General features: G+C 48.4%; 1 protein-coding gene across 2 annotated transcripts in view; it reads right to left on the reverse strand.

The window, feature by feature from the left end:
- HTT (huntingtin) overlaps positions 1 to 27,530 on the reverse strand; it is a 2,065,683-nt gene that overhangs the window by 752,867 nt on the left and 1,285,286 nt on the right. For both annotated transcript variants that reach the window (XM_085642500.1, XM_085642499.1), the window contains one exon: positions 14,433 to 14,574. In XM_085642500.1, the coding sequence (XP_085498626.1) occupies positions 14,433 to 14,574 (142 nt within the window). The remainder of the gene's footprint in view (positions 1 to 14,432; positions 14,575 to 27,530) is intronic.

Below are 27,530 nucleotides of genomic sequence, written 5' to 3' on the forward strand. Positions count from 1 at the left end.
TGCCATCACCTTTGTGAAGACTCGAGGTGCCGAAGTAAGACCAAACGGGAGGACCGCAAACTGATAATGTTGCGACCCTACCGTGAAACGGAGATACTTCCTGTGCGACTTCAGAATGGGGATGTGAAAATACGCATCCTGCAAGTCGAGCGACACCATCCAGTCCTCCTGACTCAGCGCCTGAAGAACCTGCGCAAGGGTGAGCATCTTGAACTTTTCCTGTTTCAGGTAAAAGTTCAGGATTCTGAGGTCTAGTATCGGACGCAATCTGCCGTCCTTCTTCGGGATCAGAAAATACCGGGAGTAGCATCCCTGACCCCTCTCCTGCTCCGGAACCACCTCTATCGCACCTTTCTGAAACAACTTCAGGACTTCTTCCTGCAGGAGAAGACGGTGGTCCTCCGAGCAAGCACCCTGGCAAGGAGGGTAAATTGGAGGGAATTCCCGAAAGGGAAGGGCGTACCCATTTTCTACAAGATCCAGAACCCAGAGATCTGTAGTTACAGACTCCCAATCTTGCAGAAAATGGGTAAGCCGGCCCCCCACAGGACCAGCATGATCCGGAATGTCGAATCTAGGGCTGTTTTGCGGTGGTGGGAGGGGCTGAGGAAGAGGAAGAGGAGGAGGAGAGTTGACGGCCACGTGAGCGACCTCTAAGTCTTCCTCTATATCCCTTGGAGCTTTGCTGCTGCTGCTGCTGCTGCTGCTGGGCTGGTCTATAAGAACGAAAATTCGCCCTTCCAAAACCTCTGTACCTCTTGAAAGTACCTCTCGGCTGGGATTGAAGGCCCAACGACCTAGCCGTAGCCTTACTCTCTTTGAAGCGCTCGAGAGCAGCATCAGCCTTCTTCCCGAACAGACCAGACCCATCAAAAGGTAAGTCCAACAAGGTCGACTGGACATCCGAAGAAAATTCGGAGGACTTAAGCCATGCACCCCTCCTGGTGGCAACTGAAGATCCCATGACCCTGGCAACTGAGTCTGCTGTATCCAAGCCACTCTGTATAACCTGGCGAGCAGCCGCCTGGGCATCCGACAGTACTTCACTGAAGCCTGCCCTATCCTCCTCCGACAGCTTCGGTGGCAACTTTTTAGCTGAATCCATAAGCGCATGGATATAGCGCCCCAATAAACAAGTCGCATTAGAAGACTTTAATGCCATACTGGCTGAAGAAAAGACTTTCTTGGCTGATTGGTCCACCTTCTTGGCCTCTCTGTCCCCTGGGACCTGAGGAAAAGCACCTTTTGAACGTCCAGAACAAGCAGCCTGAACGACCAGACTTTCAGGTGAAGGGTGTGATGACAAAAACTCAGGATCCCCCGGAGCCACCCTATATCTCCTTGCAACCACCTTGGACACCGCAGGAGCCGAAAAAGGCTTGCGCCACACATCCAACACAGGCTCCAATATTGCTTCATTAAAAGGCAACAGCGGATCTGACACCGCAGTTGGAGAGTGCAACACCTCAGTCAAGATATTGGACTTGAACTCAACAGATGGCAATTGAAGGTCCAACAACTCTGCAGCCTTTCTGATTACAGCATGATAAGGTGCCGCGTCTTTAGAAGGTTCATCTGAAGGAGGAGTGATCTCCCACTCCGGAGACAAATCCAACCCACTTGCCTCCTTCAACTCGTCAAACACCTCATCGGATTCGACCAATTCTCCCTCTTCAGCCTCATCCATAAGATAGCGCCTCTCCTTCAGCACTCTCTGCGCCTCCCTCCTGGAACGGATCCGCACCTGCGGCGTCGGCGGCGCCGTGATCGAATCCGACGGCGCCGGCAGAGGCGTCGAACGCGGATCAGCTGGAGCAGCCGGCGTCGAACGAGGTCGAGTCGGCGCCGGTGAAGAGGGAAGCGGCGTCGATGTTTTCGGCGCCGGCATCTGCCAAGACATGCGTCGCTGGGAAGAAAGGCATAAACGGTGCTTGAGGATAAACCTGCAGCACTCCCAGATTAAAAGCCATCGGACCCATCGGACCCATAGGTGCACCAGAGGAATAAATGGCCCGTGAGAACACCCCATACATCGCATTGAGATAATGCGAGGGGTCCTGACCTGGATTAGGGAATGCCGGATACTGGTCAGGTAACACCGGACTCGGGCCTGCCGGCGCCGACGGTGGAACTTGCGGCGTCACAGACTCACCCGGAGCCTGATCATCCTCATCTTGGGCCGGAGTCGGAGACGGAGCCGAAGGACCTGCAGGACCTGGAGAAGCCCTCGGCGCCGGAGAGGACGCCGGCACCGGCGAATCAGCCGGAGCCGGAGAAAACACAGGAGAAGGAGCAAGAGGCGAAGCCGGGACAGGAGAAGGAGACACTGACTCCCTTCGACGCCGAGCAGGTGATTTAGACTTCGACGTCGAGGCCTTATGATGAGACGAATGCCTCCTTTTCTTCTTATGTTTCTTGCTCTTTGAAGCATGTCCCGAAGTCGACTTGGAAGCCGACCTCGACCTCGACCTGGATCTTCTTCTACCTCTTTTCTCCTTTCTCTTCATCCGGGCGATAAAGAGCTTTGCCTCTCTTTCCTTAAGAGCCTTCGAGCTCATCTTCCTGCAACACGAACATCCTTCAACATCGTGGTCCGATGACAAACACCAAACGCAGTCGTCATGCGGGTCAGTGATGGACATGTGTTTGCCACATTCATGGCAAGGCTTGAAACCAGACTTCCTTGCCGACATTCTCGAAGAAAGACAGAGAAACTTCGGAATAAACACAAAGTAACAGGTAAAGCTACCAGTAACGATTCCCGAAATCCGTTGGCGTCGTCGGCGCGGAAAAAAGGGAACTGACGTCATCACGCCGACGAGGTCTTCTTATGGAGCCGGTGACGTCAGTGGAGTCGCGAGCGGAGCCGTGCCTCTGTGACGTCATCTTCGACCCCATCGGCGTGGACTGCTACAAAAGTTTCCGAATGTTGCTGGCGCAGGGGATATTCACAAGGTGAGGAATCCACTGGCAGATGTATCCATCAGAAATCCCCACCCCCCTGGAGCCTGAAGTGAAGCCAGAGTGAACCACCATTTTGTACCGTTTCCTATTCCGGGCGCCACAGGAGTTGCCAATCAGGTGTGTCTCCTGCAATAACACCAGGTCAAGCTCGTTACGCTTAGAGTACTGCAATACAATGCCTCTCTTAATTTTATAGCCCAGTCCATTAACATTCCAAGTGGACAAATTAAGTCTCAGACCACGTATCATCACATCCAACTAGTGGGAACCAAGTAATGTTGGATAGTCAAGCATGGGTGTGTGAAGCAGAGGCGGGAGCCCCATGTGCCAATGGCAAGTGAATGGCGTAGGATAGTGGAGAGGTGAACAATATTGTGTACCGATGTGAAACAAAACAAAGACAAAAACAACTGGCATGCCAGCAAGAAAAACAATACCGTCAACATTTGCTTTCGAGACCCCTTGGAGAAAACATGCCTAAATAAAAACAATTACTAAAAATAACACCCCAGAACACTCCCTCCCTACCCTCCCCAACGTGTGATTCCCCAAAACCTCCCACCCTGCCTCCCTGCTTGGTGGTAACACAACCTCCCGCCCCCCAAACTAGCAGAGTGCCTGCCTATCGCCCACCCTTCCGAGAGCTCGCGAGACCGTATGGCCAAACCGAGCAACCAACCCCAAAGAATCAATATCTGCCCCAACATTGAACCAGAAGTACGAGTTACTTACCTTCGGTAATGATGTATCTGGTAGGGACGATTCCAGCCGCAGATTCCTTCACGTAGAATTATCCCCAGGCATGAGACTGGATCCGGAAACTTTTTGCCACAGCATACCTGCACGCCAGGGGGCGGGGCGATACCACGCGACTCCGCCTAGGTGTCGTCAGCGTACGTGACGTTAGCGAGGTCACATAAGCCCCACCCGGTGCACCTACGTCAGTTTTCTTCGGAGAACTTATCCAAGCAGAGCCACCAGGCAAACTGTGGAAGCAGGGGAACAGTGTGCGAAAGAGTAGAAAAGAATAGAGACAAGCGACACCATAAGGAGCGGTGCAACACTGCAGCCTCCAAAGGCAGGGGTGGAATGAAGAACAGAGCAGAGCCCCGAGCAGCCATCATGCCAGCATGTAACCACCTTCCCCCACTTCCCCCGGAGACAGGGAACATATGTAAAGGCAGGACACCTGTAGCAGGCCTACAACCCCCACCCGGAAATAGGGAAGGGGAGCCAACCCCAGAACAGACAGAACAACAGCAACAGCAACAACAACCACCACAACCCTCCAAGCCACCCCAGCACAGAGGGCAACCATCCTCCAAGGATCAAGGGCAGGGCATGGCCAGGTGACCCCCAGACAGAGGACGGCAGAGGGGCAGGGACCCCCAGCAGCAAGAGGAAGGGAGGGAGGGGCGAGATTGAAGGGAGATCAATGAGCCGTTCCCGAATATTTTCGGAGAAGATGCCGTCCCGAAGCCAAGCATGGCGACGGAGGAAGCCATGGCCCGTCCCAGCACCTCCGAGATGTCCAGAGCGGAGTGAAGGATAAACGCTGCTAGCTCCCGGCCATCCAGCACATGACGCCGTAAGTCCGCCTGAACAGTCTCCTGAGAAGCTGCGGACCCAAAGACTCAACCAAGTCCCACAGACAAGAGGAGGCCCTAGCCAGGACACACAAGGTGTTCAGGGCCCGCAGGGCCGCGCTGGTCAAGGTAAACATGTTGCACCCCCAAGCGTTCAGCCAGCGGGCCTCCCGGGTGGGCGGAGTCAACAGCGGCGGCAGGGAGGGAAAGGCAGTCCGCAAAAGAGGACTGGCGGCAGAGGGGTGGGGGGAGAGACAGGGAGGGTCACGCGGCGCCGGAAGGTGCCGATGTAGAAGGTGCTGAGGCACCGGATCCCTGAGGCAGGACGCCCCCAAGCCCCTGTCAGGGTCGAAAGGAGCGAACCCTCAAAGGGAAGAAAGATCTCCCTCCCACCAGACCTGGTGGAGAACCTCCAAGAGATGATCTGTCGGAAAATGAGCAATCGGGTCACCCATGCGCAGAATATCCACCGCCGTGGACACCGCGTGAGCAAAGGCCGCACCCGCATCTGTCAGGCCCCACGGCGGAGAAAGCAGCTCCTCCGTGGGCGACGGCTGCAGACTAAGGCGGCCGTCCCTCAAGCCAAGCGGATCGGGCAGGGACCAGACCTGGAAGGTAGGAGGAGCCGAGGAATGGGGGACCTGCCGCTCCTCCGGCAAACACCGCGGCCTCAGAAACGGCAGGGAGCCACCCTTCGACCATGCCGGTGAAAAAGACACCACTCGGCGGCCAGTCTCCGGGGAGGACAACACCAATATGCAGGCAGCCTCCGGAGAAGAGGGAGCGTCCTTAGATGAATCCGCAACTCGACGCCTATCAGGAGCCGTAGAGTCCACTGCCTGAGGCAGAACGGAGACACTGGATAGGGTTCCTCGAAGTTTAACAATTTAACACTTTCTAACGTCTGACGGCAGGGCTTCAACTCGTACAGATAACATTGGATTGGATAGTATCCTTAATGGAAAATAAATAAAAAAAAGAAAAGACTTTAGAAGCACAAAGAGAATCTAACATCTGCTTCATGCCCTGACCAGCATTTGACTATTGTGACCTTAGAAAATGAAACGGACATGAAATAATTCTTCCTCTGAACTTTCTCCTATCCGAGTTGCCACAGAAATTGGAATCTCTGTAGAGACCGTTTAGTTGGCTCCTACAACATGCTGTTTTGAATTTACATTCTGATTCACAGACATCCTGACAAGTTGTATATACATTTCACTTTTTAATAAATTCCTGTTGGTCCTGAAGAAGGTGGTCTCCCACTGAAACGCTCGTTGACCGCGAAATTGCTTTCAGTACAGTGATACTGGAGATTGTTATCTCCCATCTTGGTGATCTGGAGAAAACAAAAAAAAATGTTTTCAATCTATCTCAGCACACGACGACATTGAGACCAATTCGAGGGTCTTTTGTTTCCCATTACACTTCCCCTAATTTTCCTCCTTTTAGATAGTGCTTATTGCCTTGTATGAATGGAAGTATGGATGAGTATGCAAGTGATTTTTTTGTCTAGGATGCCACTTTATAACATGAAGTACGTTATATGTTTGTACCAAAATCATAGTGGTTAAAAAAATTGCTTTGTTTCTTAAAAAAGGAAAAAATAAAAATGTTTTGTTTGTTCTAACTATATGTGATATCAAGTTTAAAAGATATCATAAATTTGGCTCAAAAATCAAAAAAGGAGTCATAATTTGTCTACACAGAATAATAAAATGACATTGTATGATATGTGGCAGGAATCTTTGGCAATGTAGAATCTAGCTAGATCACTCATTTAAATATATATAGAGGTTTCCTTGTTAAATTCTTTTTCTACTCCCTCCTCTAGGGCCTTAAATTAATATAGGGATAACCTTTGCTCTAATTAATAGGTTTCCTCGAAGTCACACTGCGCCGGGGACCGGAGCGGGGCCGGAGTCGCAGGGGGCGGCGTCGGAAAGGCCTTTGTGAAGGGACGAGAAGGACCAGGGGAGTGACACGAAGCCCTCCACCAGCCTCGGCCCAGTATACGACAGAGGTGGTCAGGCGAGCCATGCGGCACCGCAAGGGCCGACCCAACCTCCGTCTCCGTGGAGGGATGAGAAAGTCCCGGAGGGGGACAAGGGGTTCGCGCCCTACCTCGACCCGAAGCGGGACGAGGAGAGTTCACCGACCCCTGTGGCGCCGCCCGGTCCAGCAGCTGCTGGCACCGTAGCGGCGTCACCTCGGCCTTAGACACCTTGTCAAGAGACCGAGAGGGGCTCAGGATGCGACCCGAACCCCAGCGACCTCAAGCGACACCACAGGGACTCCCGTGGGAGTTTGCGGCAAGGCAGAGACGCCGTGGTGTGAAGGAGCGACCCCAGAGGAGCCGCACCCAAACAGCATCACATCCTCCAAGCCTGGATCCAACCCAGTCGGCGCTGGGGAAGGCCCCGCGCAAGGCAAGGGAACCGCTGACGCCCCAGGAGGGGAAGGAGGAGGAGGACACTCCAGCAAGGCCTGCAAAGCCGCCGCATATGTCTCCATCTGGACTCTCGACGCTCCATCACCGGGAAACGGTGGGTAGGAGGACACGTGGGGCCGCATTCCCCGCGGAGAGTCCACGCCCCCGGCAGGCCGAAACCCGGCCCCCGTGGACAAACTGCGACACTTACCCACCGGTGACCGCCGCGCTCGCGACATCAGGGAAGGACAATGACGACGACCACGGCCGTATCTGAAGCCGTCTGCCGATCGAGGGGAGGTGGTCAACCTGGAGAGACGCGCCAAGAGAAGTTTCATGCGGCGCTCCCGCCGCGACTTCGGCTTCAACTGTTGGCACGCCTCACGATCCGTGGTGCCGTGATCCTCCCCCAAACACCACATACAAATGCGATGAAGGCCCGTCGCCGACATAAGACGCCCACATGACGTGCAAGCTTTGAAGCCCGAAGGCATTCGCACACTGTTCCGCCAAGAGAAGGACAATGATGAAGAAAAAAGGGCCCAAAACAGGCCCGTAGCAAGACCAGATCCGCGTTGCACGTGGAAAAGGAAAAAACTGACATAGGCGCGCCGGGGTGGGGCTTATGTGACCTCGCTGACGTCACATATGCGGATGACGCCTAGGCGGAGTCGCGTGGTATCGACCCGCCCCCTGGCAAGCAGGGATGCTGTGGCAAAAAGATTCCGGCTCCAGTCTTCCGCCTGGGGATAATTCTACGTGAAGGAATCTGCGGCTAGTAGTCTCTATCAGATCAGCCAGAACGTATTAGCATCATAAACACTGTCAAGGGCCAAGCGTATGCCCCACAACCCTACACATGGTCTGCAGGAGGACGGGTACGAGTTCTAGTCCACAACAACAGTTCGGACAGTCTCTCTTCGGATGACACCCATCTGATGCAGTATGAACAGTTAAGTCAAACCTCGATGTACACTGTCCAACCAGAGTTAGTGCCCCCTCCCAAAAAGAGCATACAGACCATTAATTCGGCACCACCTGCAGCCTCCATCAGGTCCGTTTGCGGCGAGCCTCCACCAGAAGCTTGGGTATCATCGTTCATCCTCAAACCCTGGGCCTGGCGGCCACGTCGCCCCGCCGTTCGCCATCCCTCCAACCAGTCCCAGGTCTCTTCCGGAGTGTTGAAAAACCAGCATTTTCCATCAGCTTCCACCCTCAACTTGGCCGGGAACATCATCGCATACTTCACATGCTTGTCACGAAGCGCTTTTTTAACTTCCAGGAAGCTTCGTCGTTGCACCTTGTTATGTTATGCTATGTTAACCTCCATTTATAACGCGCATGGCTACTCGGAAGTGTCCCGGCGCGGAAGCCAAATGGTAGAGACAGAAGGGCACTGACCCAGCTGAAAGATTACTTAAATAACAAGGTTTTAAGCCTAAGGTCACCGATGTTTCGCAGTTCGAAGGGCAAGGCATTGAGGGTGAAGTCGGGAAAGGTGATACGGCTGTTTTGAAATTCCACTCGCGGGGCGGAGCAGGCACATTGCAGGATAACATCTCGGTCGCAGAAGTTGAAAGTCCGGGCGAGGAGCGGCCGTGGGGGGCTCCAGGATGTGGTCGGCCACCAGGCACCCGGTGCGCCAGCTCCACCGAGAAGAAGTTAGAGAGCCCACGTGGTTTGAGGTGGTTAGTGATCAAGTCTTCCACGAAGAGGTCCGCAGACGGCCCTTCCGGCACACCTATTATGCGGACGTTGTTGCGCCGGGAGCGTCCTTCATAATCATCCAGCTGCGCCTCGAGTTTTGCGGCATATGTCTGCAGGTCGTCCACCTTCTTCTACAGTTCGGACGTATCTTCTACCAGGGAGGTGGCCTTTATTTCAACGTCCTTGAGTCAGGAGTTCATATTACGCATGTCCTCCCTGATGAGTGACACCTTGGTGGAGACAGTGTCGATCCGTGATTCCAAGGACGTGCGGACGGTAGTGACGGCGTCAAGAATGTCTTGCAATGCCGGGTCCATCTTCTTCCCTCCAGATTCAGGTTTGTCGGGAGGGGCAGACCCTCATTTAGGGCTAGAGCCGGAACCCCCATCCCAGGCAAATTTCATCAGCTTGGCCTGGTGGGCCGCCTTTGACCCACGCCCCCCCGCCATGGCGGATATAAGACTCACTCTTTGAGCGCTTCTGTGATGGATACAGAGGCCAAGATGTGGATGCTAGGAAGAGAGGCTCCAGTATTTTCCCGTTGCACTGGATAGTTCGCGGGGGACCAGGGCGATATCACTGGTGGGCGCTAAAGCGACCTATCAGCCCCAGAGCGTTCTTCAGGCCAGCGCAAGGTCGCACGGGGTGCGCACCACAGCCATGCATCGATGGCAGCAGTGGGGGGAGAGAGAGGGCTGGGTAGCAGGAGACTGTCAACAGCAAGCGATGGGCGGTGGTGTGGTGGTAATGGCGGTCAGCTGCGCGAGGCCACAGCACGAGATCACAGGTAAGCTCGGGAGTCCCCACAGCCCCAGTATTTAAGCCCCGGTCACTTCATGTAGCATAGGACCACGATGGTCTTCTAGCGCTGGCCGCAGCCCGAGCTTAAAGGGCCCAGAGGACAGGGATAGAAGTATGCTGCTGATCGCCACCACCGCGGCGTTGTGGTTCTGTCTCAGCAGAGTCCCAGGCACGTGAGGCAGTTTGGGGCCCCCGGGAGATCAAAAGCGTGGGGTGTTGATGTGGCGCCTTCCGACCAGCACTGTGGCGGACACCCTCCTCTCCCGCCTGTTCCCCGGCCACAGTCTGCTATGCTAGAGGCCGCCGCTGACACCACAGTCAACATAGCGGGGATGTCCTCACTGGTCCCCTACGGTCCTCGATCCGCCGTGGCTCCGGACCACTACGGCGCCACACACCGCCTCTCAGAGACCGCAGCGGGCAACAGTCACGGTCCGGGTTTACCCGCTCGATGCAGTGGGGTGTTGCACAGCAGTTCTCGGCCCTCCAGGTGCTCGGGAGGTCTCCGGCGCCGAGCTCACCCGCAGCCGGCAGGCCGCGCGGTAGCTCCCTGGGCCCTGTCCAGCCCGATGACGCAGGTCGCACAGAAGGTCACTCGCTGCTCCCCCGGGTCAACAACGGGCATCAAAAGATTGGCTGGCCCTTCCGGAGGTAGCTCGAGGTAGTTCCGCAGCAATTTGGAGACAGATGAGCGGATATTTGTACGGATGTTTGGCTCGGTCTGCGGAGCTGAGCTACTAGGCGGCCATCTTCGCGCTCGGCTTGGCCACGCCCCCCTGTTAAGACTAATTATTGAATGCTTGCCAGTAGTTTCAAAGCTTGTAGTTCACAGAAAAGAGATTAAACTGCAAATTAATTCCCACAAATCACAGTGCTAAATTCCTTTGCAGTATAATTGGCATCCCTAAACAAATAAAGTTAAACACACCATGTTGTCACCCTTTCAGTGCTGGTAAAAAAAAAATGATTTCACAATGACAGTGCTGCTCTTAGACCATTAATCGGAACACCAGACAATCTCTCCCTTGAAGACCCAGCCTTGATGCAAGCATCTACCAATAAATCCACCCCTGTGTCTGAAAATTAGCATAGTAAACGCCGAACCCTGACAGCAAAAAGTTACACTGTTTCATGTTGCACTTTTGTTTTCTATATTCATACATGTCTTGTTAGTCCTACTCTATAGTTTGTGCTTTTTTTAAACCTCCATAATTTCAGGTGCACCAAAATTGCAGCAATGAACTTCCGCCACTTCACGCAGTGGATCGAAAAGAGCACCGAATCACATCAGTATATGCAATAACAGATGTCCACACAGGGGCAGAACATCGATTTGTGCACAACAGAAGCATCCTCCACACCCCAGTCATGAGGTACCCCTCGACTCCATCCCAAGACCACTCAGGGAATAGTTTTCCATGCCAGTAGGTACATTACAGTATGAAACGTATCCACATTTCAGGAACCTGTCTCCCAGGGCCCTCCATATTTGCAGATCATCCTCTACTTTCTCATCTCCCTTACTTAGTTTCATGTGAACCTCTTCCGCTATTGTTCATTCCGCAACATCCTTTTGCCAGCTTTCAATCTCCGGATCACGCTGACCCATCCATGTTATGACCACTCTGTGCGGGCAAGGACCAGAACAAGCTGGGGTACTTATATGCCAACTTTCGCCCTTTAGGTCTGCTTATGTTACCCAAAAGGCAAGACTGGGGGGTGAGGGAGCACTGCAAGAAGGTGGGGTGTTTCTCAGCTATCTGCACCCAAACGTCTTGCACCGGCCGACACCCACAGGCCAAGTGTAAAAAGTCAGCCCATGATCTCCCACATGGCGGACAGGCATCTAACCTGGCCTGGGATATTTTGAACACCTTCAGGGAAGCCATGTAAGTGAGATGCAGGAAAGTTTAGTGGACCAACTTGAATCGAGCATTGCTGGATACAGTTATGGAGAGTGTACATATGCGCAGCCAGTCCATGTCCACTAGTGGCAAATTCAGGTCGCCCAAGCCCACAACGGGTATTCCGCTGCATCACCCACCATTGCATTGTATGATAAAGACATCAGTGCCGACCAGCATCGTAGGTCAATAGGATTCCCAGCGTGCAGGAAGATGCCTGCGCTTCCGGAAAGGTGGTCCAGGTCTCCCTGGCCAGTTTGGCCAAGCCGGCATAGTGCAGTATGTGCCACAGGCCCAACTCAAATTTCCCCAGCGAATCCTGGAATGTAATAAAATGTTAATTGGGGTACATGCCCTTTTTCAAGGCCTGAAACGTCATGTTGTCCGCAGACCTACTCTAATGTATCAATTTTCTCCAGAAGAAAAAAAGCTGATTTTAGAGCCCATGTTTTTAATTTTCTTACAATGTGCTTTGCATGAAAAATGTGACTTATATTATTACACATTGTTGCAAAAAAAAAAAAAAAAAAGACAAAAACACATTTTATATATTAACATACGATCCCCCAAAAACACACCTCTCAAAACATTGACAGACATATATGCAGTCTGAGGAAAATAATGAATACTAAAAGGATAATGTTTAAAACTTTCTAAAAAGTACTAAAATCAATTATTCAGTTATGTAATATGAAAAATACATGCCAAGTGACGTGTAATATGGTCCTATATAGGGGCGAAGGTGACATTTATAAAGAAATCCTTCGACCTCGTGTATTCCAAATGTCACTAGAACCACTCAAAGGCAATACAGGCCCCTATTACGAAATTATCCTTTTTTTATTGTCTCTCTGTGCTCACTCACATGTAGTAAGGGCTAAAGCCAAGAACGCAAGGAGTTACCAACAGGATCGCCCTGCATCCCACAGGCAAGGACCATTCTGCTAATTTATTTTAGATGGGTAAGAGGAAGATTTAGAACAAGAAATTTAAGAGAAAAAAATACCTGTTAATTTAATCGTGATAGGTGACACCTAGGTGTTTAAGAATTCTTAAACAATTTTTTTTAAATAGCTATAATTACAGTTAACTATAACAGAAAGTCCCAGGTTAAGGTGAAAAATTTATGAAATTGGAATGAATGAAAGAGCTGATCTTAGAAAGAAGAGGATACCATCGATGACAGAAAATGGATGAAAACACCTCCAATACTGAACAGCAAATGAAACTCAAAATAAATTTAACACAAACCTGCTACAATCTGATGAAAAAATGCATAAGTATTATTTAATGCACAGTTCCCCGTTTCAAAATGTTAGTACCCTCTGCTCAGTTTTCTTTTTTCAAGATTTTTTGCAAAGGACTTCTGCATAGCTTTGGCAGTGCAGAGGAGACAGGTATGAGTTTGCATAATTTATATAATTTGCTTATGTATTAATGGTTTATATGTAAAGTGCACAATCGTTCAAAGGTAAAGTCTCTTGATGCTAGTGATACCTGGTACTGGCAGACATTAAAGATCATGTTACACTTTATAGTTAGCACAGACCACTTTTAAGCAGTTTCTGAATGGATAGATAATGGTAATGTGTTCCACAAGGAGTGTCCCACGACATGGAAGAACCTTCCAACCCCATTACATATTTTAAATTTCAGAACAGAAAGAGTTAAACTGATGGACAGCTGAAGCTGCTGGGTGGATGATTTAAAACAAAAATCCGATAAAAATGCTGATGTGCCATGAAAAGCTTTATGCATGAAGCTGTTGCTTTAAAGTCAGTGACCTTATTTATGGATTATCAATGAAGTTGATGTCGGAGCTTACAAAAAGGTCACGTTTTTTAAAAGTGGAAAACAAGCCTAACAGCAGTATTATGCAGTTTTTCTAGGGACAGTGGAGAAGGCCAAGATAAACAGATGCGAAAGTCTTTCCTAGACTGAATAAAGGCACTGAAAACAATCACTCCATGTGGAAACACAAGGAAGAGGAGAATTATTTGAAACTGTTTCAACTAAAACATACATGGTTCATTACTGGAGAAACCTGGGATTCAAACGTGAGATTTAAATTCAGTACAACAGCCAGATTTTGAGCACAAGATACCGAGTCTGGGCAACAGTCAAGAAGAGGGCCACGAAGATGAAGCCTATAAATAGGAAGGATTTCAGTTTTAATGGGATGTGATTTCAGACATTTCGGTTTCCTTCATTTATGAGAGGTTTCTAATACTGATGCAGCCTCACTCGGATTGGAAAGCTGAAAAAAACGGAGCGTTGTCGGCATACAAGTATGACTTGACTTGGAAAAGTCTACTGTTAAAGACTCAGGTAGAGGATGAACTGCAGGGACATCAAGGATGAAATTATAGCCCCCTGCAGAAAACCTAATGGAAGATTTGACTGGACGTAAACAGGGCAAGGTGGATTGATTGTGATCTGCCTTGGGAGGACATAAGCAATCCAGGCCAATGCAGTGCTTTAAATGTCAAACATAGTAAGGCACTGAAGAAGTATTGCAGTGCTGATGGTGTTGAAGGCGGCAGAGCTGTCCAACAATATTAGGATTCCCCAGTCGCCTACATCCACCAACATATGTAGATCATCAATGGCTGGTTTGGCCACCAACTCGATACATCAACCAGGTCTTAATCCTGCTTGCTCTCATGCAGATACAGGTCCTCTTCAATCATTTGTGAAGCTGTGAAGAGATTGTTTTCTCTCTGAGCTTCAAAATGTAGGACAATAAAGAGATAGGGCGATACATTTTGGGATCTGACAGGTCCAGAGAAGTTTAAAAAAAAAATAATAATGATGGTTGATCTATAGCATGTTTGAAATTATCTAAAAAGATACCTGTCAAAATAATTTGTTATCATTGTGTGTTTTTGTGCCTAGAGGCCACTGCTAATAACTCATTTGCAACGTCTTCTAAATAAACCTTGGAATGAGGACTGTCTAGAGAAGGTTATGAATATGAACTCATTCACATGTTGAAGAAATCATGTACTTATAGAAAATTGTTAGCACTTTTATACTTACAACATAATCACAAAAAAGAATGAGTGCTCCTCTTCGAACTATTTCCCGATTGCACATTCCAAGTTTGGATTCTACCTTGGATTCTTCAAGGTCTCCGGTGATCTGAGGGCTCAGCAGTTTGGTAGTGGATAGACTATGCCTTCTGCAAAACAGATACTACAAATTAAAGGACATTTTTCGGCACACATAACAAGTACCTTTCAGGACTAAGAATTGTAAATACATAGATACTGCTTATCACAAATGTCATCAAGCAATCATCTGTCATAAAATGTACAAATGTTTCTGAACTCATACTTCCAGTGTTCCAAATCCAACTACATACAGAACTAATGGCATTCAATTATCATTCACTTCCTCACGTTTATACATTTATTTTATGTGGATACTGAGGTAACATTTTTCAAACACTAAGGAAAGTCTGCAAAACTTTGTATAGGAGCCCCTTAATAAAGACATGCGATCCTTCTTGAACGTAGGTGGAGATAAACGTATTATATGGCAACTGAGATAATCAGAAGAGTGCCAAGTCATTTTTGTTGGGGGCACGAGTAGTGACTAAAGCTAGTTGAGGCAATGTCATCAAGAATAAATCTGGCAGCATTTCCACTTTTTGTCCTGGCTGGTTGTAAAAATTATCACCAGAGGCATGTCAATGTAGATTCCAAGGGAATCCACAGCACAAGAGGGTAGCAGGCCTAAAAATCGTATAAGAAATAATGAATGCCAAATACATTTATATCAACAAAAACGTTAACTTGTAGATTAAGGAATACTTCTACCCGCTAACCAGTGCTAAAATACTTCTGCTCTCTCCTTTAAACATGGTAAAATTGGCATATACACAATTGGCCTATTTACTTCTAACTCCCTAAGAAAAAGTAGTATCACCTGTACCAAGGGAGTGTAAATTAAATGCTACTACTGGGCCTGCAGCACCTATTGTGCCATCCAATAAAGTAGCCCTTTAAACATGTCTCAGGCCTGCCACTGCATCCTGTGTGTGCAGTTTTAAACTGCCATTTCAGCTAGGCAAGATAAACCGCTTGCCAGGCCCAAACCTCCCATTTTAATATTTATAAGTCACCCCTCGGATAGGCCGTACACGGCCCAGAGGGAATGGTGCACTGTATTTAAAAAATAAAAAATAAAGACGGACATGTACTTTTAAGCTGTATTTGTCCTCACAGACAAAACTCCTACATTTGTTTTTCACTACTGTGAGGCCAACCTCTCCCATAGGATCACATTGGGTTCCGTTATTACATTTAAACTTTCAAGTAGAAGCAGAGAGGAATGTTGAGTTTGGTAGCTAAAGAATTGCAATTTAAAACTGTCTTTAATGAAGTCGCATTTTAAGTCACAATTCTAAAAATACCAATTTTAGAAGGTTGATGTTTTCTTGTCCTAACCATTTGGTGCCGACAGCCTGTATCCTGGGTCAAATGATAAGGGGTAGCTGGCATTTGACCTTTGTGTATTGCTCCCAGTCACTGAGAAAAAAGGGGCAATAGGTTTTGGCAGGATGGGCCATCTCTGACTTGAAAGGGTGGAATAGCTGTCACCTACCACACTTACACATGACAAAGGGTCTGCCTGAGTACACTCACAAAGGTTTTAACACTAGTCTTTTTTGATCCCGGATAATCTGGGGCCAGGGCAGTGTGGCAGGAAATTCCAAGCACCTCGGGGGGGGGGAAGTTTCTAGAAATGTCTCCTACTTCAAAGTGGGCACCAGGCATAAACAATGGGCATTTAGACCCAACCCTTCAGTACACCTCTGAACTTGTGGAAGACTCAGAAGGACTGCTGTGCTGATCTGCAAGAAGGAATGCTACTCTGTTGCCCTGCTGCCCGAGTGAAAAGGACTGGGTCTGCATCTTGAACGTAGGACTGCCAGAGTGGCCTTCTGATCAGAGCCTCAGAGACAGAAAAGGCTCTAGCCACCTTGAACCCAGCACCAGAACTCTGTCTGCTGTGAGTCATATCACCCAAGTGGTGCCAGTCAGTTTTGGACCTTTGTAAGTGGGCCTGTAGGTGCTCTGCCAGCCCAGCTGTGGTCCTGTGAGCGGAACAGATGCAGCACAATGCATGTCCTCGCAGCCGCATCAGAACTGCCCCAGCGCCCCACTTCTCAGACGCAGAGCTCCACATCTCAGCCTGCAGCCTCCTCGGAACTGCCGCTGCGTGATGCATCTCGATGCCGGTCTTCTCATTTGCAAGCACCTTGTCATCGATGGCATCATCGATAACAACGCAGGACTTTGTATCGCAGCCCCCCCAGCTTCCTCTAAACCTCTACTGTGCAACAAATCCTCAAATCGAAATCTTTCAGCGCTCCACAAACACTTTGTTGAGTGGGCCAAACTTTGTCCCTATATCCAGCATGCACTTCATTGCAGTCGGTCTGAACTTGTGACTTTCTACCAGTTCGGCGGCACTAGATATCCATATTTAGCACTTTGTGCTTTTAGCTGCTATTTTCACTGAAATCTTAAAAATTGCATATCTCTGTTTCTACCGATCGGATCTTTGTTGTATGGTCTCAAATAATTTATTAAATGTTACACTATTTTTCTAAATTGGTGTGGGCTTTTTCTTCTGTTGTGTTTTCACTTTTGTTTACTGTTTGAACTTGCTGCATACTACTTTATACAATGCATTTAAGTTAAGCTTGGCTGCTTTGTGCCAAGCTAACAGAGGGTTAAGCACAGGTTAATTTGGGGTCTGCTTGTGTTTCACCCTGACGGGTATTGGGGCTACTGCTTAAGAATGGTTTCACTCCCTCAACCAGTAACCCAGTTTCCTATAGGATCTTACTAAAGGACAGAGTTCAATGCACAGAATGGAGAGGATCGGTGAAGAATCTGCAGTTAGATAGAGTATCTACCAGAAAGAGTGTAACCAAAGGTAAGTTACTTGCTCTTCTGACAGAGACTTCTAACTGCAGATTCCTCACCCTTTGAATAGATAACAAAGCATTACCTACTTGGGGGTGGGTCTGTGAATGGACTCAAACCAAAAGGTCCTCTAGGACTGAGCAGGCGAAAAGCCCATCTTTGCAAACTTTGTTGTCTAGACAGTTGTGTAGGAGAGTAGGATCTGCACTTATGTTGCCCCCACTTTTTTTCTGATGTATACACTGGTTTCTGACTATAGTCTGGCTGGGTCCCTGCTAATCAGGGCCCCAGTCTCACTGATCTCTCTAAACAACTTGGTGTGCATATTAGATGCACTAGTGATTGGATACTGTGGTGCCTTGTGAGCCCCTAGTATATGGTACCTTAGGTACCCAGGGCATTGGTACTTCACAGGTCTACCAGGGGCTGCAGCATGTATTATGCCACCCCTGGGAAGCATTCACAATCTGACACCACAGGCCTGCTACTGCAGCCTGTGTGAGGTAGTGTTAGCACTCCTCACTGAGGTATAGGTTACCTATATCTCACCATACACACACATATAAACCTATAAGTCACCCCTCTAGTAGGCCCTAACTATCCTGAGGGCAGGGTGCTTGGTTTACTATGTGAGGGGGTGCTTCTGCCTGAGCAGGACCCCTCGGCAGCTAGCAGAGTCTATTCTCTGCTGCTGTTTGTGGATGCGGTTAAACCATATACTCTTAAGTGAATTATAACCTCGCGGTAAATGCTAACTTTGGAATGACTGCATCAAAACATGTCGTGTTTGGTGTCAAACAACTTGGAATCCTACCCCCACACCAGTAACTGGTGTGGGAGTAGGATCCCACCCTTCTAGAGGGGACGACATGTACCCACTGTACTACACGGTAGAAATCTTCTAGAGCCCTGGCATCACAAAATGGATGCCACCAGCACAGACACCGGGTTGCCCTCCTGCTGCTGACTGAAACTCGCAGTGGAGTAAGTCCAACAAAGGGTATCCTGTCACAGGGAGGTGTTACCACCTCCCAGACAGGATTTAGTGTATTGGAGCTGGGTGGGTGCACTCTTAGAGTGCCTTTGAAGTCCTGCACTGGGGGAGCAGTAGGCTCCTCTGTGCATATGCCAGCTCAAACCAGTTCAGGGGCTACCTGCCCCCCCTGCTCTGGCGCGAAACTGGACAAAGGGAAGTGGGTGTAACCACCCACTACCCTGACCCTCCTAGAGGAGTGGTCATAGAGCTAGTCCCTCCCCTATCTTCACTATGAGATACCAAGCATTGCCAATGCAATTCAGATTAGACCTGGACGACGCTCTACAAAGAAGAATCCTGGCCCTTCGACGTTCCACTATCTCTGGAAGACTGAAGAATCTCCCTTGGAGTCAAGGAGTGACTCCCCTGCTTGGCAGGCACCAAAACTCTTCGACAACGGTTGCAAACTTTACCGCTCCCGCCGGAGCCCGAAGTCCCTGCGTCCCCTGAAGCGGATTTCCTGACCTCTCGGCGGCCATTTTGAGTCCCCAGCGAAGCTGTGGCATCTGGACCCCACAAGTGACGAGGAACAGCAATACCAGGGAACCGTGCACTGATTTCGAGTGCAAGCCCTAATCTACGTTCAACGAACTTGTGCTTTGGACCATTTGTTGTCCAAGTCCTTAGCAGGTCTAGTACCGAGAATCAGCGGCCTACCCCGTCCCGAGTGACCGTGGGCTGTTGTTAAACTTTTCCTGCAAAGGCGTCTTCGCGGTTGCTTGCCCGTTGGCTAGTAACTCACCTGAAGACTTCCACATCAACTTCAGGGGCTTGCCTGGTTGCTCTGGGCCTGCCCTCACTTACCCTCGCTGGGTAAGTCCATCAGACCTTGCTGGTCTGCACCATTGCCAATCTTCACTCCACACGAGACTTGCAGTTGCCAAGGCTTGTTGGCTCCAATCCGGGTGCCGACACCGTCATCAGCTGCAGACGTCGTGGGAACCTCCGAATCCAGCTGCTGGTCACCGTCGATCCCTCCTGGACCTCGTGAGCGAAGAGACAAAACACCATCATCGACCTGAAGAGACGCGACAGCTGTGGTCATCCATCTTGCTGGCCACCGGTCACTGGCAAGTGACTTTGAACTCTGTCCCCTCAATTTCTAGGTCCTCTGCAACTCCAATCCATCTTCGGATTCCAGCGGACACCTCTCCAGTCGTCACAAGCAGCAAGTCTTCAGTGATCTCCATTGGAAACAGCATCGCGACCCGACACCAAAGGACACCTATGCACCTGGCTTCCCTGGGTGAGGTAACTCGTGCACTCCGGTGCCCAGAGTGTGTTGGCCCTCGAAATACTTACCCTGTAAGTTGCTTGCTTGTTGACTTTTGCGAAGTGCCCTAAAACTGTAAATTACAAACCGCGACATTTGCCATTGAAACGTATAGGAAACCCGCGTGAGTGTTCAGACACTGCATGCGTCTCCTGTGGGCTGATTACTTACCTGCTAACACTGCAGAAGTGAAGCCCCAGCGATTCCCAAGGCCCTAGGCCTCTTCATTTTGCAAGTCGAGTTTGTTACACCATTTTTTTAGTATATGGTCTGGTACGCCCCTAGGGCTACAGCCATATTTGTGCTTAATTTATTGAGAACTATTGATCTTTTGAATGTTTACCTGGCTCTAATCTCATAAAGAGATTAGTAGAGTATATTTAGAAATAAATACATATATATTTGATATATATACCTGTGTGGTGTCTTTTCATTTGGTAATTCAAGAGATTATAAGGTAAAACAAGCTGCTTTACATTCCTCAGAGACTTAGCCTGAAGAATGCACTCCACAGCTACCACTAGGATAGCTTTCTTTAAAAGGTTGTCTTAAACCTATCTACCAAGAGTCGAATTGGACTGGTGCAAGGTGGCCACTATAACTAGTGACCAGCATATGCCAGGGCAACTTCTCACAAGTAGTGTTTCATGAATGTAAGGAGTGAAGCCCACATAGCTGCTTGGTGGATGTCCAAGACAGAAAAGTCACGTGCCAAGGCTGTGGTAGCAGATTTGGTCTTTGTGGAATGAACACACAGTCTTTCCAGAGGCTGCTTTTTGGCCAGTGCATGGCAGATTTTAATGCAGCACCTCATCCAGTGGGAGATGGCTACTTTCTGCACAGCCTAGCCATTTTTCGCTCCAGCGAACCCCACAAAGAGCTGATCCTCCACCCGGTGTTCCCTGGTACGATCAATGTAAAAGGTCAGTTAGGGGAAGAATAACACGTCAGGCAACATATAAACACAAAGCAGCTAAGTATAGACTGAGAGAACTGGAACTTACAATTGAAGGAATCCAGAGAAACCTTGACACAGTGTAATATTCAAAATCAGACCATGTTAAATAATAAAATTAAAGATGCAAGAGGGGAACTAGCAGACTATCTAGAAAGAATCCTGCTAAGAAAATGGGAGGCTAGTAAGCGAGCTCACTATACATATGGGGAGGGATGTTGAAAACAATTAGCCTGGAAAATGAAAGTGAAAGATGCTAAAAACATCAAGAGAGTTAAAGACCAAGGATCCAGAAAATGGTGCATAGAAGACTCAGATTTAGAGCAGGCTTTTACATGGTTTTACCAGGCACTATATACAAATGATTTAGAAGCCTCAGAAGATGAGATAAGGATTTGGCTTAGGGAGGACACTCTGCAGAGCTTAAACCAGAGTATAAGTTTGGAAGAGGTGAGGGAGGCAATCAAGGTGTTAAAGAAAGGAAAGCATCAGGTCCAACACGGGCTACCAAATGAGTTGTATGTAGTCTTAAAGGAGGAACTAACTTCGATAATAATCAGCTCACTAGGAGGTATTTTCTCTGAAGGTCACGCCCTGCAATGATCTTGGAATAAAGCAACAATTAGTGTAATTTTAAAACCAAATAAGGATCCTAAACTTTGTGAATTATACAAGCTGATCTCATTACTCAATACAGATTACAAGATCTACACACATTTATTAGCAAAAAGACAAGAGTGCCTGATCGGGGGCCTAGTGCACAAAGACCAAAAGGGCTTCAGAAAGGGGAGACAACTATGTGAGTGGACACGATATGGTGAGTGCAAAAGATATGGCTACTGAAAAGAGAATTCAATTAATGATACTGACATTTGATGCCTCTAAGGATCTTGATAGGGTGAGCAGGCCATTCCTAAATGATGTGATCAAGTAATACAACCTGGGAGAAGAATGTTCAAGGGCAATTTGATCAATTTAGAAAGAGCTAACTGCAAGAATTGTAGTAAATGGGAAACTAACAGAACAGATTCATATAAGAAGAGGGACGTGGCAAAGGTGTCCGTTGTCACCCTTGCTCTTCAATTTGTATATTGAGCCTACAGCAAATAGAATTAGGAAAAGCCAAGACGTTATCCATTTCATACATAGTGGATGGGTGAAAAAAGACAGACTATATGCAGATAACCTGATGATGTATACCCAGGAAATAAGATATCTGGGCGTTCAGGTATTACAGGACCTGGACATGATGACCCAAGTGAGTTTTGACAAACTTTTGACCGAGACTAAGAAACTACTAAGATCATTGGGATGTCTCCCCCTCACAATATTAGAGAGGGCCAACATAATTAAAATGGCAATACTACCAGAATTCGCTTTCATCTTTAATGCGATCCCTTTGACTTACAGAACACAATGGCATAAGAAACTACAGGGCGAGATACACAGCGTTATTTGGTCATCTAAGGGAGAGAGAATTGCCTGGAAGAAACTTTGAAGGATTAAGTCAGAAGGAGTCAAAGCAACCCAGATTTTCAGTTTTGTTGTTGGGATTTTCAGCTAAAGAATATGAGGCTACTGTTAACTAGAGGTTTTCAGCATATCTCAAGGGGAAGATCATCTTCTATTTAAATACAGACATCCTAAATTCATTAAGAAGATTAGATTAAAGACCGACTGCTACTTGTAAGCTATGGGCCCAGATTAGTCGGAGCTAGAAAAAACTAGTTACTTACCTGTACACTATGGTTCTCCAGTATTATCTTTCATAGATTCACATGCTTGTATCTTCCACGTCGTCATGGTGGGAGTCTCACGGTAACAGAATGACCACAGCAGTACTAGAAAAAACTGCATAGCAAAATCCCATAGGGAATCATATTATTTGGTAACCAAACCTCATCATTTTTTGGTCCAAAACTCAGCCAATCGGCTGCCAGCCCTGACATCACACTCCCCAGCAGAGCCATCCTGTGAGAAGTTGGCCTGATGTATGATGTCACTAGTTCTAGTGTACACCTTATATCAGTCCAAATACCCTTATGGTGATTGGTTGTAAAGTCAACCTTATAGACCAGCTATCCTAGTGGTAGCATGGACAAGAGCAGTCTTAGGCTAAACTCTGAATGGCATGTGAAGCCAGCTGTGATACCATATATAATCCCTTGAATACCAAATGAAAGGACACCACAACAGATATATATAAAATAAAGTGTATTTATTCTAGTCAAACCCTCAGCACTCTTTATGAGATTAGAGGTAAGTACAACACAGTCTTATTTATGCATACATTAAGTCACACAGGTAAGTAATACAGTTAGGCCCTAGGGGCCACGCAAACCATATACTAAGTAAGTGGTATAAGGACCACTGTCACGGAAATAGGATAGGCCTAGGCCTAGGGAATCGCTGGGGCTACACTACACTAGCAACAGTTAGGAAGTGGGAGGCCCACGGGATTCAGGTGCAGAGTGGAAACACTCACGCGTAATGCGTAAAAGTCGATAGAAATAGTAGTTGTTAGCAATTAACAGTTTAAGGACACTTCTGAAGCAGCTAGAGAGTCGAGACTCGGAAACTAGACCCTAGGATAGTCACTACCCTTGTGAGCACCGAAGTACCCAAGTTACCTAGCCCACGGACTGCGGGTGCATAGGTGTGAACTTGCGTCGGGTTTCGTCGTGGACTTCTATGGATGCCTAAAGGAAGGTTGCTGACAGGCAGTCAGTGAAGAGTGTCCGGTGGATCCCAAGGCTGGGATCAAGAAGAGAGGAGACCTGCAAGCAGAAGGGACAGAGTCAAGGTCACTAGCCAGTGACCACGTGGAACCAGGAAGGAACCAGGCGATGTCGTGAAGATTGCAGGTGAAGGTGAAGCTTGTCGCTGCAGCCACGAGGACCAGGGAACATCGAGGACGACCAGGACCAGGAGGCGAGCTATCCCCCGAAGGCTCTTGCTGTTGGCGGCGTCGAAGTTGGACTAGGACTCACCAAGCCTTGGCAAGCGGAACCCACGAAGAACGGAGGACTTGCTTCTGGTGCAGACCAGGAAGGTCTGGGGTGCTTCTCTTTTGCAAGGAAGCGGGAGCCAGTCTGGAGAGCCAAACCAGCAGTGAAGATTTCTGGATGCGTCGTCACAAAGGCCACTAGCCAACGGGCAAGCAACCGGACAGACGCGGCAAGCAGGAAAATGCAGAAGGGCCCCACGCAGGACTCGTGGAGTGTGGGGGGCTGATCTTCGGTGCAGATGGTGCTTGGGGTTGGGGCTTCTCAATCCCCGGTGCACAACTTCGAGGGTGCCTCAGAAGCTGCGCTGGAAGATACTAGCCACTTTTCCCAGGTAGCCGGTCCCACGTCTCTCGTCGCCTCCACGGATCTCAGCTCGGCTGTGGATGTGGATCAGGGTCGGAAAAGTCTGGAAGTCAAGGCTCTGGTCGGGCTCTGCAGTCGGTCCCTCGTAGAACTTTAGCAAAGCAAAGGGTAGTCTCTTGATGGTGCCTGTTTGCACAGGGTAGCCACTCCTTGGCCACAAGGGAGATTCTTCAGTCTTCTTCTTTCGTCGAATGTCGAAGGTCCAGAGTTTCTGTTCAAGTTGCAGGTTCAGGATAATCTAATCTCCTGGGGCCCAGCTACCACTCTTATACTAATCTGGGGGGCTGGGTTACCTGCTAGGTCACGCCTTATGGGTGGGACCTGGGAGGGGGGTGGTTACACCCCCTTCCCTTTGTCCAGTTTCGCACCAGGACTGGGGCTGGAGTGCCCCAGCACCGGTTTGAACTGGACTATGCACGGGACACCTTGTGTGCCCCAGGCATGTCTCATTCATTTCATCCTTCCCTGCCCCAATACACTAAGGCCTGTCTGGGGTGGTTCTCGCACCTCCCAAGGCAGGAAACCTATTGTCCAAGCCTCCCTTGCCGGGAACACTCCCAGCAGCAGGAGGTCAGACTCGTGTCTGTGGCAGCAGCATCCATTTTGTGATGCTGGGGCTCTGGTTAACTTTAACTGGGTAAGTAGGTTACAACTTGTCTTCTCCCTCTAGAAGGGAGGGATAATATCCTCATCCCCAGAAATGGGATGGGGGTATTATTCCAAAGTGTTAGACACCTTACACGACATGTTTTGATAAAGCCAAACCATAGTTACCATAACCGTTTAAGATTATAAGGCACTTTAAGAGTATATGGTAGGCTATATCATAGAACAGCTATAAGGACATGGTTCCGAAAGCTGCAGACAGGCTCAGCTCATGCTAGAGCACCATCTCACATGTTACCAAGCACTCCAGGATTGTTAAGGCCTGCCATAGGAGTGGCTGATAGGTACACATGTGTCTATATGTAAGTTAGGTATAGGAATACTACACCTAAGCAAGGAGTGATTACACAGCCTTGCCCCAGCTGAGTGATCAGCCAGTTGTGTCATAATGGAAGGCCAGGCCAGGGGTGGCATAAGACATGCTGCAGCCCCTGGTAGGCCTAGGGTACACCTATGCCCTGGGTACCTATGGTACACTGTACAGGGGCCAATAAGGTGACCCTATCCAAATGGGTTATGCACCTAAAGTACATAGTATCAATTTAGAGAGAGAACAGCAGGGCTGTGGGTCTGATCAGCAGGCCCACAGCCACATCCAAGTCGAAAACCAGTAAAGCAAAAGCAAAAAGTGGGGGTGAACATAGAAAGCAGACCCTACTCTCCTACACATCCTACCTCAGATTTCCAGCCCCGAGTGAGAGACAAGGATATATCTAGAGATAAAGAGGTTCTACCTGAGAAATGGCGAGGTGGGCAGGCCGCATGTGAATCTATGAAAGATAATACTGGAGAACCATAGTGTACAGGTAAGTAACTAGTTTTTTTCTCCAGTATTCAATCTTTCATAGATTCACATGCTTGTATCAGAATAGCAAGCAGTACTTATCCCAAACTGCATTTCCAGGATAGAATCCCAAATAGTCAGTGGGCTCTGCTCCTCTGTGCAGAATATTAACATACATTACAGGTGGTTTCAAAATATATCAGAAAATCATTAGTTGAAAAGACATATAAACATTTGTAATATGCGAACCAAAACATTTACATATATATATATATATATATATATATATATACACATCCATACATATTTTAACAAATACCTTATTGAAATAGATGCCGTAGAACCGCCTGTCCCACTGCTGCATCCTTTTTCCATGCTGTGTCTAGACAATAGTGTCTAGTAAAGGTGTGCGTATTTTTCCATGTCGCAGCTCTGCAAATGTCCGGCAACGACACCCCTGCGAATAGAGCTGTAGAAGTTGCCATCTTTCTTGTGGAGTGTGCACGTACCTTGGCTTGTAAAGGTTTTCCAGCTTTGACATGATACTAGGAGATCACCAAAGTTATCCACCTTGAAATACCGGATCTGGAGAGTGCTAAACCTTTCCTGGGGCCAGAAAAGGCTACAAAGAGCTGATTTGTTTTTCTCAACGATTTTGTCTTATCGATGTAAAATTTCAGACATCGTTTAATGTCTAAAGAGTGTAGAGCTCTTTCTGCAGATGATGAAGGAGCTTTAAAAAATGTAGGTAAAACTACCGGTTCATTCAGAGGAAAGTTGGAGGGGACCTTAGGAATAAACTTTGGGTTCGTTCTCAGAATAACTCTGTTGTGTCTGAATTGTAGAAATGGTTCTGCAATTGAGAAGGCTTGTATCTCGCTGACCCTTCTTGCCGACGTGAACGCTAATAATAACGCTGTTTTCCATGAGATAAACTGTAAATCTGCCTTATGTATTGGCTCAAATGGCGGTTTCATGAGCTGTGCAAGAACCGTATTAAGATGACAAATAACCACTGGTCTTTGAACTGGGGGGGACTGTAAGGGTTCTCAGGGTTTTCTGCAGGAGCGTCAGGAACCTGAAGACTAGGTCTCAGTCCTCCCCTACGGCCTTCCGTCTCTATCGAACACTAGAGTATCGGATGACACGCCAGGGGAAAACAGGGAAACAAAACAAGGGAAGGTGGGTGTGACTTCTGTGGTGTGGCTGTGGCTGGATCAAGGATGAGGCTCTTCTCCGCTGTAATATAAAGGCCTGGTTAACTTCAGTTGTCACAATGTCATCTATATATATCTAGACATCACTAACCCTGGAATCCTACACACCAATGGTGGGGTGGGTCTGTCACCTCCAATCGGAAGCAGTGTGAATCTTGGGAAGTTCAGGCCGGGATTTCCTATACCACACAAAACAGATGATTCAGAGAACAACCCCCTCCACTGAAAACATATGGCTCTCCTCAAACGAACAACTCACCCTACTAATCAACAATAGAATCATAGGTTCTCCCGCTATGGTCCATTTGACATGTTAAAATGAGATTCAAATCAGGTGTAGGTAGAGAGCTGTAGAAAGAACAAAATAACACTTGTTACCCCCACCCGAACTGTATTTACTGAAGGTAAAATAAAAGGCAACGCACAGCGCTGTTACCGTGCATCGGTTGTACAGCAGTTACAGGCACCGTGGTCCACGCTAGCGTCCCCTACGGACTTCAAGATTCTTCTCCCACTTCTGCCCCGTGGGAAATCTCACTATACTGTGTGGTGAGTAGGTAGGTCTTACAGCAGAGAGGCAGTAAGGAATATGCTTGATGTGCTGGCCCAAACTGCGGGCCAGGCGCCAGTGAGACGTGACAGTCCACAGAGACACGTAACAAGAGGCTGAGGCTATTGAGGGATTAACGAGGGGGTGTGTGAGAAACACGAAACAAAATACACGGGACTGAAAATGTCTACTGTCCTTAAGGGAGGAGCGAATAGTGGGGCTAAGTCATGGGAACTAGGAAACCCTCCTCAGGGTGTGGAAACAAAAGGAAATGTGCTGCAACATGAAGGGGAATTGGTAAAACTCACGCTTCACGACGCAGCCAAGGAGTGGATGCCACAACGAG

Source organism: Triturus cristatus, chromosome 2_2, assembly GCF_964204655.1.
Source record: "Triturus cristatus chromosome 2_2, aTriCri1.1, whole genome shotgun sequence".
Classification (NCBI taxonomy): Eukaryota; Metazoa; Chordata; class Amphibia; order Caudata; family Salamandridae; genus Triturus; species Triturus cristatus.